This window comes from Brachyhypopomus gauderio, unplaced genomic scaffold (genome assembly GCF_052324685.1).
Source record: "Brachyhypopomus gauderio isolate BG-103 unplaced genomic scaffold, BGAUD_0.2 sc60, whole genome shotgun sequence".
NCBI classification, from domain to species: domain Eukaryota; kingdom Metazoa; phylum Chordata; class Actinopteri; order Gymnotiformes; family Hypopomidae; genus Brachyhypopomus; species Brachyhypopomus gauderio.
The window spans coordinates 1,537,437-1,552,763 of NW_027506881.1; the positions used below are offsets into that span (position 1 = coordinate 1,537,437).

A 15,327-nucleotide genomic window follows, 5' to 3' on the forward strand; every position below is an offset into this window, starting at 1 on the left:
TATTTTATTTTAGAGATACTTTTGTATCTCTAAAATGCTGGTGTGTTTAAAGTGTGTAGCACATCTCTTGATGGACAAATGCACTGATAACATGGTCACTGAACTTTGCGTTGGGAAAAAAAAATCTAACTGGGTGTTATAAATATAATGTATCTTATATTGCAGAAGGAATCTAACTCAGGAGCCCAAAACACAGGTGTATATTGTTGGGATATTTTTTCTTGACCCAGATAGGCCCCAACACTGCCCCGATGAACTGATTGGTTTTGACTGAGTTACCCAAGCAAAGTCTTAACACCAAAAGTTCTTTTAGATCAGTTTATATGAAATATAAATGAGTACAAAATAGCCAAAGTATACATGGTACAAACTCTCCAGTACACTGGTGCTAGTTGCCTAGAAGTCTACCTAACCCAAGTGGATCTCAGCAGCGTCCCAGCAAAAAGGGCTCTGCACCTTAGTTGCCCTCTCCTCTGTCCCTTCAGGAAATACTGTCCCAAATGATAAATAGTTCATTATTATCAGGTTCTCAATAGTGTTTCAATTCATGGGGGGTCGTGAACATTTTTATGTTCCCTAGGGGGGGCATGACAGAAAATAATTGAGAACCACTGCCTTATCAGGAGAGTAGGTACAGTAGACTGGGTGTAGGGGAATGGAAAATCCAGGGAGAGAGATTCTAACTGAGGTGCAGACACACAGATAAGGGAATGAACATGTCAATGTGTTCTGATTAAGGATTTGCTGGGTGTATGTATGTCTGAAACACATCTGGATCAGGAACATCTGTCCAGCGCAGTGGAGTTGGGGTGAAGCAGGGGGACCATAACAGCTGGAACAGGTTGAGACTCAGTAGCAGCATGACGTCAGGAGTAGATTTACCTCAGCAAGAGGAGAGACAAGATCATTAGACATGTCTTAGTACAGAGAAGTGTAAATTAATGGACTATAGTGTGCAAGGCTCCAGCAGATTTAGCTATGGCAGCACAGCTAAAAGGGTGGAGCTAGAAAATAGCACAGGCATGAGGATCCCTGAGACATCAGGATTAGGTTTATCTGCAGGCAGAGGCAAAGAATAAGACATGTTAACATAATGTTTTTATATGAGGAGAGAGGTGCATTCGCCGACTAACACGTCCAGGTCTCCTAAAAAGAACAACATGAGTGACCTTAATCTGAAAAATGAAACACCAGAAGACTTTTTAACCCATGTGGTGTAAATACTTGTCCAAACATTCTCAGGTATGGCCAGTTTTTTTGTTTGTTTGTTTTGTTAGGGTTGCATCTTGCACAGATGAAGCACGAGTCTAAAAGTAACAGTTTTACAGGTGAAGCTTCTACAAAGTTAATCACAAATCATTAATGACCCCCCTTTGGGTGCCATATGAAATGCCATGAACATGTCGCACACGAAATGGTAGGCAAGACTTGGGGAGAGCTATCCTACTGTCGGGGGCAGGAATGGCCTCAAGCAGGCAGGCATGTCCTGTAAAAACAATCAAGAGATTTTGAAAGATATGCAACACGCCTATATTTACCACCATGCTCTTGAGGCAGGACCCTCGCCATGACCCCATATTCAGAGACCCCATTGCTCCTGATTACCTCCAAGAACTTATTTCCAATTATGAACCCCCACGTCCACTAACATCACAGGTTGCTGGCTTCTTATTAGTTCCAATAATAGCTAATAAATAATAATGAATAATGAGGTAACAGCAGGGGGAAGATTAAATGGATGAAGGATCAACCCACTGCCCTGGCCCCTCTTACCACCCCGAATTACCCCCTGCTAGGGTTGTATCACCACAGCCCTGGACTACCATTACTGACCATCAAGAAGTCTAGGACTCTTAAGAATAAGAATTACACAGATAACACAGGTATATAAATATCGCACATATACGCAAATTCTAACACAATGTGCAAGTATGTTTCATTACAACAAATATAAGTTTTATAAAAAGAAGTTTGCAGCAAGTGTGATTCCAAATATATTTTGGTTTCTCCCGAGGTTTCTTCCTATTCCCCATCATAGGGAGTTTTTCCTCGCCACTGTCGCCTTTGGCTTGCTCATTAGGGTTCTAGACCCATAGTATTGTTAACCTTGTAAATCCTGTAAAGCGCTTTGTGACAACATGTGTTGTGAAAAGCGCTATACAAATAAACTTTGATTTGATTTAGTTTACTCTTTAGTGGGATTCAGTGAATTTGCCATTGCACTATACGTACTGCTAACACATTGTTTATTCTTTAGCACGAAAAAATATGCGTAAAATGCGCATGAAACACATACAAAATGAGCTAGTCAGTATGTGCCCCGGCCCTTAAATTCAATTAAGCTGCCGCTGAGAATCATTTAAATCTGCTAAATATTAGATCCCTGTCATCTAAAGCATTACATGTTTTGCTTGACGGAAACTTGGACTCGGCCAGGCGACTATATGGCCCTAAACGAAGCTTCTCCCTCTGGCTATAGATATGTTCATAACCCCCGTCCAAATGGTAGCGGGGTGATGTTTGAACATCTCATCCTCACTGTATCAAATTTATCAACCAAAGTGGCGCAGACATTTATGTTAATTACTCTTTACTGCCCCCTGGTTCATATTCTGAGTTTTTGCTACTGAGCCTCATTTGAACTTGTCTTGAAGAATTTCAACTAAAGTTTGATCAGCCTGTCATTTGATTTTCCACTTGGATTTTGAGTATGATTCCAAATGCAGACCTCCATGGGATAATAATTTTGATTTACATTGATCATTTTTTATGCTATTTTGTTCTCAACACATTCCACTATGTAATAAATAGATTTTCTACAGTATATTTATATTTGCAAGAGTTATGGCATAATTTAGCATTTCACTAGCCTTACTGAAAAGGTGAATCCACCAACTTTGTTATATCTGCATGACAATTAGGCAACCAAGATTTGAAATAAACTATAACAGAATGAACATAAATATTCTGGCCTACAAACCACTTCTAAACCAAATAACCAGTTGGTCAAGTCTTTAAATCACAGAAAGCAAATGTGTCTAAAGTTGACATAGGCTAAGTGTTTCAGATTGTAGACAATGGTGATGAAGATAGGGGAGCTTGAAACCCTGAGGCGTTTGATTCCTTAGATGAAGGAGAATACAAATTAAGATGAAGAACAGGAGTACTTTAAAGTCTATTTAACTGGTTGTGGAGATCCAGTGGCATTTTACATGCAAATGAACATCTGACTGTAAGAGTCACTTCAATAATCCCTCCAGGGACCTTGGTCATATTTTTGTCACATTTATTTTCAGAAGAGCAGTGAATTCTATTGCCCCCCTGTGTCAATAGTATGTCAAGTTAGAGTCTCTCCTGTGTGAGTGTGATGGTCTCTCTACTCAATATTTATGTGGTGGATTTTACTGAATCAGCTGACAGGAGCCACTAACAATCTCAACTGGAACTTGGTGTGATTACTGAAACTAAATGTAATGTGTGTTGTACAGAACTCTCTGTGTGTGTGTATGTGTGTGTGTGTGTGTGTGTGTGTGTGTGTGTGAGAGACAAGAACATTGTTAAGACACATGCACACATTTAAAATGCTTCTATTTAAAGATGTTTAGGAAGAACTAATATATGCCAGTGTGTGTAATGCTGGATGTCAGACGATATCAGGTTGATGAGCAGGTGCAGCACCTTCATTTCACCTGTGCAGGTGCAGCTGCTGAGGGCATCCACACAGGGGGACAGGAGGAATGTTCTCAGGCTGCAGAGCACCCTGGTGTGGAAAAGAACACAGTAAATTAAAAAACACCCTAACAATCAGGGTTGGGTTGAAACTGTGAAACTGTGTGTGTGTGTGTGTGTGTGTGTGTGTGTGACAAGGACGTTGTTAAGACACAACTTAAGTATAACTTCCCTAAGCTTCGATATATGTCTGTAATTATTAATTAGAACAAGAACGTCATTATTGTAACTTCATTAGTGAGACAAAGAGGTGTTTCTGGGTTTTCTGGAGTCCCCATGTCTTAGCTGTGCAGGGTGTTGCTGGTGGAGACATTGTGTGTTGGTGCTACGGTTGTTTCCTAGTGTGGAAGTTGACCTCACCTTTTTACACCTTATCACAGAGCACATAGACCTCAGTCTTTCCTGTACAGGGACCTTGAACAACATTTAGCCCGCTGATCTTCAGTTTCTTCAGTTTCAGCTACTACACACATGCGCCCACACACACACACAGCATTTTAGTATTTTAAAGCTGATATCTGAGATCTGAAGTATGTTTGTGTAGTAACATGGTGGAGCGTCATACTCTTGTCATATATAAGGTTGGACACGCGGGGACTGAGTTGGACTCTGTCTCCATCCTCACGCTCCAGCTCACACAGCCGCACCACGTTCATGTCCATGTCTTCAATGAGAGACCAGCTGCAGAGAGAGAGAGAGAGAGAGAGAGAGAGAGAGAGAGAGAGAAAGAGAGAGAAACACAACCATGTATCAAATAACTAAATCTCATGGCAAATTTCCTAGTACACTTGCACATATATGGGTACACTAGTTACACTTTACTATAGTTACATTACAAAGCATTTCATCATCAGCAGTCTTCTCAACTCGCTGGTGTTACGTTTGAATTCTTGACATAACCGGTGGACCTGCCTGGCGAACTTCTCTCCGCCCACATCTCTAGGGTTGTCCATCTGTCACATGACTTCTTTGATGTTGGACACAGTCCATGGGGGGTGGACCACCATCAGTCCTTCATGGTCTGTCACCTCTACCTTTGGCATCTGGTGGTTCTCTTGTCTCTCCTTTTTCTGTGTTTTCTTTCTAATGAGGCCTGCGTTTTGAAACTTGACCCCCCCGACCGTGTGAACCCACGTGCTTGCTCTTCTCCTGTTTCCTGCTCATTCTCTGTGTCGTAACCGCTGTAATCTTCTGGGCTGGTGCTGGTGATGATGATGATTGCAGCACCAGCAGCTGGGTTGGTGATGATGATGATGATGATGGCACCACCAGCAGTAGTGCCTGCGCTGCTGTCCTCTGTTCAGCTTGTGAGTCAGTTTTCTGGGCTGAAGTTTTCTGGTCCCGATGCTGCTCTTGTGGTGTTGATGGCGGTTCGTGGTGTTGTCTCCTCGGTGTTGGGTTGGCTCGGGGTCTCGAGGGCACAGCTTCCAGGACTGGATCAGCCTGCAACTTCAAGCACTGAGATGGTTGAGACGGACCTGCCTGCATGATTCTCTTACCTGCTTCTTTCTGCCACATTCCAAGTGCCTTCCAGTTGTTAAATACTGAAATGCAACTAAAATGCGATTAATTTTGATTAATTAATCACAAAGCTTCTGATTAATTTGATTAATTTTTTTATTATATATATACATGTAAGTACCAAATATAAGAATATAAGAATAAATTCTGCACTCTTAGGGAAACGTGCTCTTGTCGGGCACAGGTCTTCTCTCTGGAACATGTCTACATTCCCACCTTCGCCCTGTCTAGTGTCCTTGACCCAGAGGGTGACCTTAAACTTCCTCATTTGGTCGTACGCCATGTTAAAAAAGTAGGAAAGTAGAGTTTCAGCATTTTCTATAACATGATCCTCCAGCAGAACACTGCTTCCTTCCTGAATTTCCTGAATTTATTGAGGTCCAGGTTCAGCTCTCTCAAGTGTGATGAAGGGTTTGACTCCAGAGCTGAGGACAGAGCAGCGGAGTCTTCCTCTGAAATATTGCAGTCAGACGGCCTGTAGACAGAAAGAGATAAAAACACACTTACAGCTGCACATAACAAACGCATCTCACACACAAGGTCTTTCACATTTCAGAATACACACACTCAGAAATGAAGCTGCACCAGTCTAATCACCCCAAACACATATGTTGTGTGTGTGTGTGTATTAGAGAGGGATGCTACGATGTGTGTGTGCATGTGTGTGTGTATAAATAGAGAGTGAGAGAGAAGGGAGTGTGTGTATGTGATTCATGTGTATGTGATCTGATAAATACACTGATAATATGGATGTTTCAGAGATAGGAAGAGGGTAATAGCAATTATTTGTGTGTATGTGAAGGAGAGACAAACACTATTTTTAAGTGTGTATTTATAAGCACATATATAAAGCATATGTATACATATCCTTTTGCATATTTGCCAAATCCTTAACTTTAGTTAACCTTAACTTTAGTTATCTCTCATGCTCTTAACATTTTTGTGGTGCTTTGACACTTCATTTCATACCATTAAAGATACTTTGAACTACTCTGAACTGAGTGTTAAAGACTGAGAGAAAATTGAGAGTGCAGCTAGATGCAGCTAGACAACCTGCAGAGACGAGAACAACTCCTCCCCATGCACTACAACACACACATGTTGTTCTGTTGCTGTTGCGTTGTGTTCCTGCCTCAGGTGGGTGGGGCCCATTATAATCCCCAGCACCTGAGGGCCATTTGTCCATCTATATATAGCTTGTCTTTGTACCAATTGACTGCTGGTGATTGTTTCCTTACTTTGGATCATGTCTCGGGTTTTGTGTTGTGCACCTTAAGCCAGGTTCACACTACACGATTTTAGGCTGGTTTTTCAGTCGCCGACTGTTTTTTGTAGATCGCCGACAGAAACTGTGGTTGGAGGCAAATCGGCGATCACTCGGCGCTCGCTCAGTCGTGTTGTAGTGACATGCTGAAAGACGCTCGCCGAGTGGTCGCAGAGTGGTCGCCGACTCATCGCAGACGCCCGACAAATATCTAGCATGTTTAATATCTAGCATGTTTAATATCTAGCATGTTTAATATCTAGCCCAGTCGGCGACTGTTCTCGTGTTTTTGGAGGGCAGCCAGATGAGTCGGCGATTCCCCAGTCGTTTAATTCGTGAGCCCATGTCACCGATCAGTCATGTAGTGTGAAAGCCACAACAACTGAAAGACTCGCGATTACAGCACAACCAGTCATGTAGTGCGAACGGTACAAAAACCTGACGACTGAAAAGTCGTGTAGTGTGAACCTGGCATTATTCATTAAATTCCTCCTTTTCCTCGAGACTGGCATGAGTCTTTTTTAATACTTAGTCATTAGAAACACTGCACACGTCCTGTTCACTTGTTCACTTCCTGTTCATAAATCTCACAATGTTAATGTTAATCAACAGGGTTCAGTTCTTGGCCATTTCCATTTAATTATCTATATGTATATCTATATCACATTCTACAGAAGCACCATAGAGAGCATTCTGACCAGCTGCATCTCTGTGTGCCATCTGTTATATTCTTGAAATCCTCTCTTAATCCTGGTTACTGGAAATCTATTGATACATTTCATTTCATCTCATTTATTTTTCTTATATATCCAAAACTTTGTTGTACAAAACTGTAGTTCTAGTCCCTGGTCCTAAGTCCATCATTTCCAGACTTCATGGTGCCACGATCTTCTTCTACCGCTGCTATATTGCTAGACTTAGGCCCATAGCCACCCACCACCACACAGACGCTCTGGTTCATGCTTAATCATGTCCAATCTTGATTATATTCACTTATTATATCTTGATAACTTTATCCTGAAACTCAAAACATCCTTTTTGTTTGGCAAACCAAAACAAACCGGTGTGCTCACTGTAGTATGTCTGCTACGTTACACTGGTTATCTATCTCACAATGCATTCAGTTTAAACGTATTTCCACACACACATGTTGGTGAAGTGTACTTACTGGCCATGGGCCTCCACTAGACACACACACACATGAAAACATGAGTGTAGTATTAAAAACACCTCCATAACACTGTTGTCATTAACGTACCCTTTACCGCCTTGTGTTACAATCTCAAGATGAGCTGTTGCTCGGCCTTTTCTCACAATATCCACTTTTTCGTTGAATGGCCGTCTTGAAAATGGTGTTGTTATCCTGCGATTACATCCTTTCCTCTTGTGAAACATCACGGTAGCTCTGCTAGCAGCTGCTAACTAGCTAGCGCACAAGCTAAAAGCTCACGAGACGTAGAACGGTCGCACGCGGACCAGCGACAGGGTTGCCAGGTCTTACAAAAATATCCAGCCCAAAGTCAGTCTAAAACCCGCCCTTCAGAAGGTCAAACTAGCCCAAAGTTAGTATTTTGTTTATGAGGGATTTATTATCAGTATTGCGATTTATATTAAAATCATTAATAATATTGTAACATTAGTGTTTATCAACTAAATAGTAACCCAAGAAAACGCGCCCCGCCTCCGCTGAATTTTCACCCGCGACTAGATTTCCAAACAAGCCCAATTTGGCGTGAAAACCGCGAACCTGGCAACTCTGACCAGCGAGAATATCCCGAGACCATTGGACCACGCCCCCGCCATTCTAATTCGAAATATGATTGGTTGATTAAACGGTGTAAGGGGAATTCCCATGACGTCACACAGCAACTGTATATAAAGTGGCGCGCGCGATTAGCGGGGTACAGTCGGAGGAAAGCAGTACTCGGAGTTGAACACTTTAACAATATTTATTCACCACAGCATTTAGGCTTCAGCCACGCAGATTGCTGCAGAGGTATGTGTGTGTCTTTGGACTTTTAGCACTAAGGGTTTCTGACGGTCCTTTGACTTTAATTAAGCGATAGAAGACGAGAGGGAGTGTGTTATCGCCAATAACCGGCTGTGATTCGGTCGTAGTGTGGAGTCTTTTTCTGAGTCTGTCCAAACTGGCTGCAGCTCAAACGTTATGTTAACAACATCCATTTGATTAATTTTAGCAGGTTGTATATAAAATAATAATAACAGACCATTAATAACAATTTCATCTGTTAACCTTTCTCCCAAGAGCCGCGTGAATCCAAGCAAAGAGCCGTTTTGTGTTTTGTGTGTACATGCCGTTGCCTGGCAACGCTCCGCGCAGTTCTCACAAACATCCACCTCAGATTGTGAGGAACTAACTGTTGTATAATGATGGTTTTAAATGCGGTTTTTAAAGTAGCTGTAGATTCAACATTTGTTTTTGGAAAGAGTATCGATATTTAGTGATTTTTGACGTGCCTTATTACTAATGTGCAACCAACTCTTAAACCTTTGGGACTGTTGTACATTTACTAACTAAATGTGCATTAATACACATTGAGGCGATGGTAGCAAACGTTTAGGTCAGGAGTGGCCAACCTGCAGCTCTTTGCTTGGTTTCATGCGGCTCTTGGGAGAAAGGTTAACAGATGAAAGGTTATTTAATGGTTGTTATTATTATTTTCTTAGATAAGACATGTTTACTATGCATTTAGTGGAATACTGATCAATATATATTATTATAGGGCTTGAAAAGCGTGTCGAAGGTCTCGATGCTGTGACTTGTGCTATGTAGTTTTCGAGTCGATAGTACGGTGGCCCTGAAAGCCCATCACGATGCAAGCGGAAAACGCACTGCAAATACTCAAAGCAAATGCATCGTTAGCTAGCTACATTTAAAGAGCTTTATTAATTCCCCTAGCTAACTATTTAGATAGATACTAGTTTGTGTTAAATGGGATTTTTAATCAGGGTTTTTAAGCTTTGGTTTCTGTCTAAATACTTAGCTAGCAAGCTACATTTAAGGAGCATTTGATGCTGATGATGAGCTAAATGATGCAGCATGTATCAAAACGATTCAGCAAAATAGACTAAACATAACCTGATAAGAGACGAAGGGAATATCACTGTAGGTTTTAAACTAGAATCAAGAGTTGTGTTAGACTGTAAACACTTTCATACACACTGCACACAGTCGTACTCACAATCGCTCTCACCTTCTCTCATGCCATAAACACACCTTCATTCACACACACTCTCACATACCACACACACACACAAACAGACACATATCCAAAGAGGTTCTTTTTACGGATTTGTGAGTTGCATGACTGGTTGCAGTACACCACGACGAGGCTTTTCAAATTTTCCGAACACATTTACGTCATAGTGCAGTCTGTATGACGTACTTCTAAGACAAACAAAGCATAATTTATATCCCATTAGTAGTCCGTTCTGCTGGATCAGGAACATTTAGGCTACAGGTCTACCTCTGAATACGTACATTTACCTCTAAAGACAGTGAATTTGGTGAATCACAGGTACTTAAAAAGATCAGATGAACTGATAAATGCAAAATGCTACTAGCTCTCTTTTCTTTATATGATAGCGAGGTAGTTGAAAAGCAAGGGCTTGAAAGCCCGAGGGCACCCCTAATCAAAATTGTGGAGGAGCTTCTCAAACGCCAGAAGCTCCTTGGCACCAAAATGGACGTTTTCTCGCTCTGGTGAATTTCGAAGTGCGTTGGTGTTTTGCCTGTCTGACTGATGTGTTGACCTCGTTTCAGAAATGGAAGCGTTGCTCAAGAAAACCTGCGACCAGCTACTGGAAGCCCACAAGGTTGGTCTTGTGCACAGTATAATGTGTCATTACATATGTGTCTTTATGTGTCATTACATATTATAACATGTATAATAATACAATATAATAATTTGTACATCTACAAATAATAATGATATAATAACATAACATATTATAATTTCTATGTCTTTATTAATGATTTTTCTCATAGATTTCTGAGAATCAGGTTGCAAAGCATAAGGAGCTCATGACTGTTTGCCAGGAAGAACATGAAACAATCTCCAAGTTGCAGACTGCTTTAGAGCAGAGTATTGAGACAGCTTCTGAATACGTAAGTGCTTTTAACTCTCTGATGAACATGACAAAGACATAGTAATGTGTCACAATACAAAGTAGGATATCAGAGTACAGAAAATCGTGACATTGTAAGCGTTACAAAAGAGGTAAACCTGCCCTGACTATTTTGATACTGTGTTTTTCTTCAGAGGGCCTTTGTTGATGGCATTAAAGAGACTTTGAAAAAGAAAGACGAGCTTCTGGACCAGATGCAGCACGAGCAGCATTCACTCAAGGAGAAGGTGATGGAACTCTCCAGTGATCTGACGAAGCAGGACCTGGTGTACAGAAACACAGTCTCCATGCTGGAGACAGAGAGGGCAGCAACCACCCGTCTGACTGCTGAGAATCAGGCTTTGACCTGGAAGCTTGTGGAGTTCCAGCAGATCACCAATGAAATGAGCACCAAGCTCCAAGCACTGGAGACTGATTTAAGTATCCAGACAAACACAGTGGTTGATCTTTCTGAGGAACTTCAGAAAGCCAAAGCTCTTCTCAGGAACGGGGAAGAAGAGCGTAGCCAGCAGTCCAGCACCATCAGCTCCTTGAAGCTGGAGGTGGGGGAGCTCCAGCAGACGCTCCACACACTTTCCAGAGGAAGAAAGTCCAACTGTGCTTACATGGCAGTGGTGACATCTTCGAATGAGGAGAGCCGGAAGATCGAGGCCATGGAGAGAGTGCTGAGCAGCACCAGAAAGGAGATTCAAAAAGCCTGTGAGGAGCTGAGACAAAAACAAGACGCTGAAAAAAACGAGAGGTCCAGGGAGCGGGAGCTGGCTGAGTTAAAGGCCATGTGCACTGCCCTGAGGGAGAAGCTCCAGCAATGCCAGAATGAACAGGCCCAGGTGGAGAAGGCACAGAGGAGACAGAAAGACATGGAGGAGAAGCTGGCACATAAAGATCTGGAACTCAACTCTAAAGCTCAGGAGATTTTAGGGTAAGACCCTTATTAATCGATCTTACTCAGCGATGCTCAAACTGTTCCCTTGTCTTTTAATAACATGCAGTTGGCATTATATATCAGATAATACATAGGTCTGATCCAAACTGAAAACATGGTAAGTTGGCTGTACACAGTATCAGAACAGCAGTTTGTATTGTAACAGTTTGTATTGTAACCACAGGGCAGTGATGGCCTGGTGTTTAAGAAACTGGTCTTGTGACCGGAGGGTCGTGGGTTCAATTCCCAGACCTGAGGCCATGACTGTGGTGCCCCTGAGCAAGGCCCTTAACCATCAATTGTGCTCACTTCTATATATAAAAAAAAAAAAAGAGATATAAGTCGCTCTGGATAAAGGCGTCTGCCAAATGCCATAAATGTAAATGTATTATATGGTTACAGGCTCCAGAAGCAGATGTGTGATGGCCAGGATCAAATCAAGACCTTGCGTGCTGATCTGCTGCAGAAGGAGTACAACATCTCGTATCTCCAATCAGAGATGCGTCAGGGCAACACCCGTATTGCCGTGCTGCAGAAAGAGGTTAGTAAACAAACCATGGTGTTAAAAATAATCAACGTGGCAGGCAGAGTGGGTGGCGTTAAACCTAACATGTCGGATCACTTCATCGTCCCCCTTAAGGTACAGACCCTGGCTGAAGCTCTCTGGGAGCACAGAACCAAGAGAGTTGACGCGGAGGGAGAGAGGGACAGAGCTCTCAGCGCCTTGTGGAATCAAGAACAGACCATTGCGCAGCTGAAGACTGTGAGTGCCGTTCATTAAGTCTCACTGAGCTAGTGATCTTTCACACGGGCTTCCTGCGTGTTTTCTCATAGCTTTTTCCATGTCGTTGACAGGAGCAGGTCGGGTCGCAACAAACTCTCCGGAAATACTGGGAGACGTGTCAGCGTGAGTACTTTAACACAAACACCCCACAGTACAGCAGTACTAGTGCTAACGCCGTGAGAAGGAGCCGACGGTTGCAGAGACGCCTTCTGCTTTAGACCTCTTGAACCGGTGCTCTTGTGCGGTGTGCTCTAGTATGTGAAATAAGTGGAAAACCTCACCTGGTGTTTGATCTTTTGCCTGTAGTGCTTCAGGAAAAGGACAAGCTGATTCACGAATTGCGGTTCACCCTCGCGGAGAAAGAGAGGGCACGTGTGGAGCAGGAGAAATGTGTTGACGATCTGCAAAAGGACATCAGATCCCTAACTGAAAGTAATGGGAGGCCATTGCATTTTTTTGAACACACAGATTGTTAAGGAACTCGTCTTTTATAGTCGCTGACGTTGGTAACGCTATTCAACCATTTCTCACAGAGCTGGATAAGTTGGAGAGGGGGACCAGACAGAGTGGGACTGCCTGTGGTCCTGATCCCGCACATCCCAAGGGAGATAACAAGCGGGACACTACAGGACGCTGCACAGTAAGCCCCCCCAACAAACCCAAGAAACCAGCGGGGAAAGACCAGAAGACAAAGCAACCACAGCAAGACACCAGTGGCAGAGTGCAGCGCAATGTAAGGTTCTCTGTCTCTCACACACACACACACACACACACACACACAAACGCTTGTTTTGGCTATTAAAATCTAGCAGTGTTTTTTTTTGTCTCACTGCTTATGGTCATAAAGCCACAGTAACGCTATACATGTAAACAATTTGAGAGAGATGCAGACACAACAGTGAAGAGCAATGCAGACATAACAGTTAAGATAAATTCAGACAGCAGTCAGTGTCAATCATCTCCTAATTAACATACAGCCCTGATCCCAGATCAGCACTACAGGCTCAGGACCTTCCAGCACCTGCAAACCCGTGTTGTCTTGTCCTCACCAGCCCTCTCTCTGATTGCACTCGGCAGGACTCTTCGGTCTCCACTAAGACGAAGGATAACCGCTCCTCTAAAACAGCAAGCCCAACACCATCGACGTCCGCAGGGCATTCGCAGGGCGTCGACGTCCGCAAGGCTGGAAGCGGCAGGTCCATTAAACCAGCTCAGAAGAGAAAGTTCACGGAGGTCTGTAGCTCCCGGAGGGCTCTTGACAGAACCTGCCTTAAAAAAATAATTAAATGTTTGACTTTTTTTAGGAGTTGCTCACAATTAGCTGGTTGAATAGTATCCTCGTAACCTGGCCTGAACCTGTCTGCGTTGTTTTATGTGTGGTCTAGGACTCCGTGCCATCTGACAACGGGAAGAAACTGCGGCACCGGACGACCTCCAGGGTCAGCGTGACGTCTGTGAAGGTTTGTGTCTGCGCAGCAGAGCTGCTCTTATACCTGTGGCTCCAAGATCACGATCACGGCAGTAATGAATGCTGATCGCTTGGACCAGGGCTGTAATTACAACTGTAGTTATTACTGTAACCGGTTCCTGTAGGGTATAATTAAAACACCCTGTCGTGACAATGTTTTTGATTTGTCAGTGTAAGACAAGTGAGGACGGATCCAGTTGAGCGCACCCTCCTCGCCCCCGCCCTGGCCCCTCTGACGCAGGCTTCCACCCAGCCAAGAAGATCCCCCAGAGCTCCAACCCTGCAGAGATGAAGAGAAAACCCATGAGGTTAGATCGCAGGCTGTTCTAGCCCCAAAGCTCATCACCATTGATTACACCTTCACATCTGTTGAGTAGGGCTCTGGGATGCCCGTAACTTCAGTACAGTGTTATCATAGTGAACCTATTGTTTTTGGGCTGACTGAGGTGATTTTGGGAATTGTAGTTTTCAAGCTTTTTCTGGTTTCCTTTGCAGATCATGAGTACATCAACATGACAGAAATCATCTCACTGTCAAGCGGAAGACGTAGAAGACTTCAGGCTTCAGGCTTTCCAACCACACAGAAACCACACAGATTGTTAAGTAACTCGTCTTTTATAGTCGCTGACGTTGGTAACGCTATTCAACCATTTCTCAAAGAGCTGGATAAGTTGGAGAGGGGGACCAGAGAGAGTGGGACTGCCTGTGGTCCTGATCCCACACATCCCAGGGAAGATAAGCGGGACACTACAGGACGCTGCACAGTAAGTGTTGCTTCGTACTCTTTGATGGCAACATATTTCTCATCCTGCTGCTTTTCTCAGAGGAAACAGAGGCTCATCACCATTGATTACACCTTCACATCTGTTGAGTAGGGCTCTGGGATGCCTGTAACTTCAGTACAGTGTTATCATAGTAACCTATTGTTATTGTAATCACTGAGGTGATTTTGGGAATTGTAGTTTTCAAGCTGTTTCTGATTTCCTTCGCAGATCATGAGTACATCAACATGACAGAAATCATCTCACTGTCAAGCGGAAGACGTAGAAGACTTCAGGCTTCAGGCTTTTCAACAATAAACCACTTCTTGAATAAATAAAAGTTCTTCCAAATGGTTCTGTTTTTCATTAATAGAAAAAAAACACCGGCTAAAGTTTCCTATATACAGTAGTGTTCAAAATAATAGCAGTCCAATATGACCAACCAGATTAATCACTGTTCTTGACAGTGACAGTTAGATGCCTGTGTGAAGCTAATCTATTAACAAGATGTCCCCACAAAGTCCCACTGTTAAAAGACACATACTGAAGCGGATACAATTTGTCAAAGAACACATCAACTGGCCCAAAGAGAAATGGAGAAACATATTGTGGACTGATGAAAGTAAAAAATGGTCTTTTTGGGTCGAAGGACTGTAGACAGTTTGTCAGACGACCCCCAAACTCAATTCAAGCCACAGAACACTGAAGACATGGTTTCACTTACTA

The 15,327-nt window shown here is 43.0% G+C and overlaps 1 protein-coding gene and 1 long non-coding RNA gene across 3 annotated transcripts; one reads left to right on the forward strand and one right to left on the reverse strand.

Moving 5' to 3' along the window:
• Positions 1-362: 362 nt before the first annotated feature.
• Positions 363-7,743, reverse strand: LOC143489293 (uncharacterized). Of its 2 annotated transcripts, none has more exons than XR_013124636.1 (5): positions 5,372-7,743; positions 4,642-5,273; positions 4,295-4,410; positions 4,090-4,192; positions 363-3,760 (listed from the first exon to the last, which is right to left on the reverse strand). It is a non-coding gene; the product is annotated as an uncharacterized LOC143489293 (long non-coding RNA). The 2 variants fall into 2 exon arrangements; XR_013124637.1 differs by having other exon boundaries at positions 364-3,760; positions 5,229-5,273; positions 5,372-7,740.
• A 503-nt stretch (positions 7,744-8,246) lies between these two features.
• On the forward strand, positions 8,247-14,954 carry LOC143489295 (uncharacterized). Its single transcript, XM_076988215.1, has 14 exons — positions 8,247-8,510; positions 10,299-10,351; positions 10,524-10,643; positions 10,798-11,585; positions 11,991-12,129; positions 12,229-12,351; positions 12,444-12,495; positions 12,679-12,804; positions 12,906-13,105; positions 13,450-13,605; positions 13,758-13,832; positions 14,012-14,148; positions 14,336-14,604; positions 14,833-14,954. Exons 2-12 carry the CDS (start codon positions 10,301-10,303, stop codon positions 14,039-14,041), a joined length of 1,860 nt encoding a protein of 619 aa, XP_076844330.1. The 5' UTR covers positions 8,247-8,510; positions 10,299-10,300; the 3' UTR covers positions 14,042-14,148; positions 14,336-14,604; positions 14,833-14,954.
• Positions 14,955-15,327: the final 373 nt, after the last annotated feature.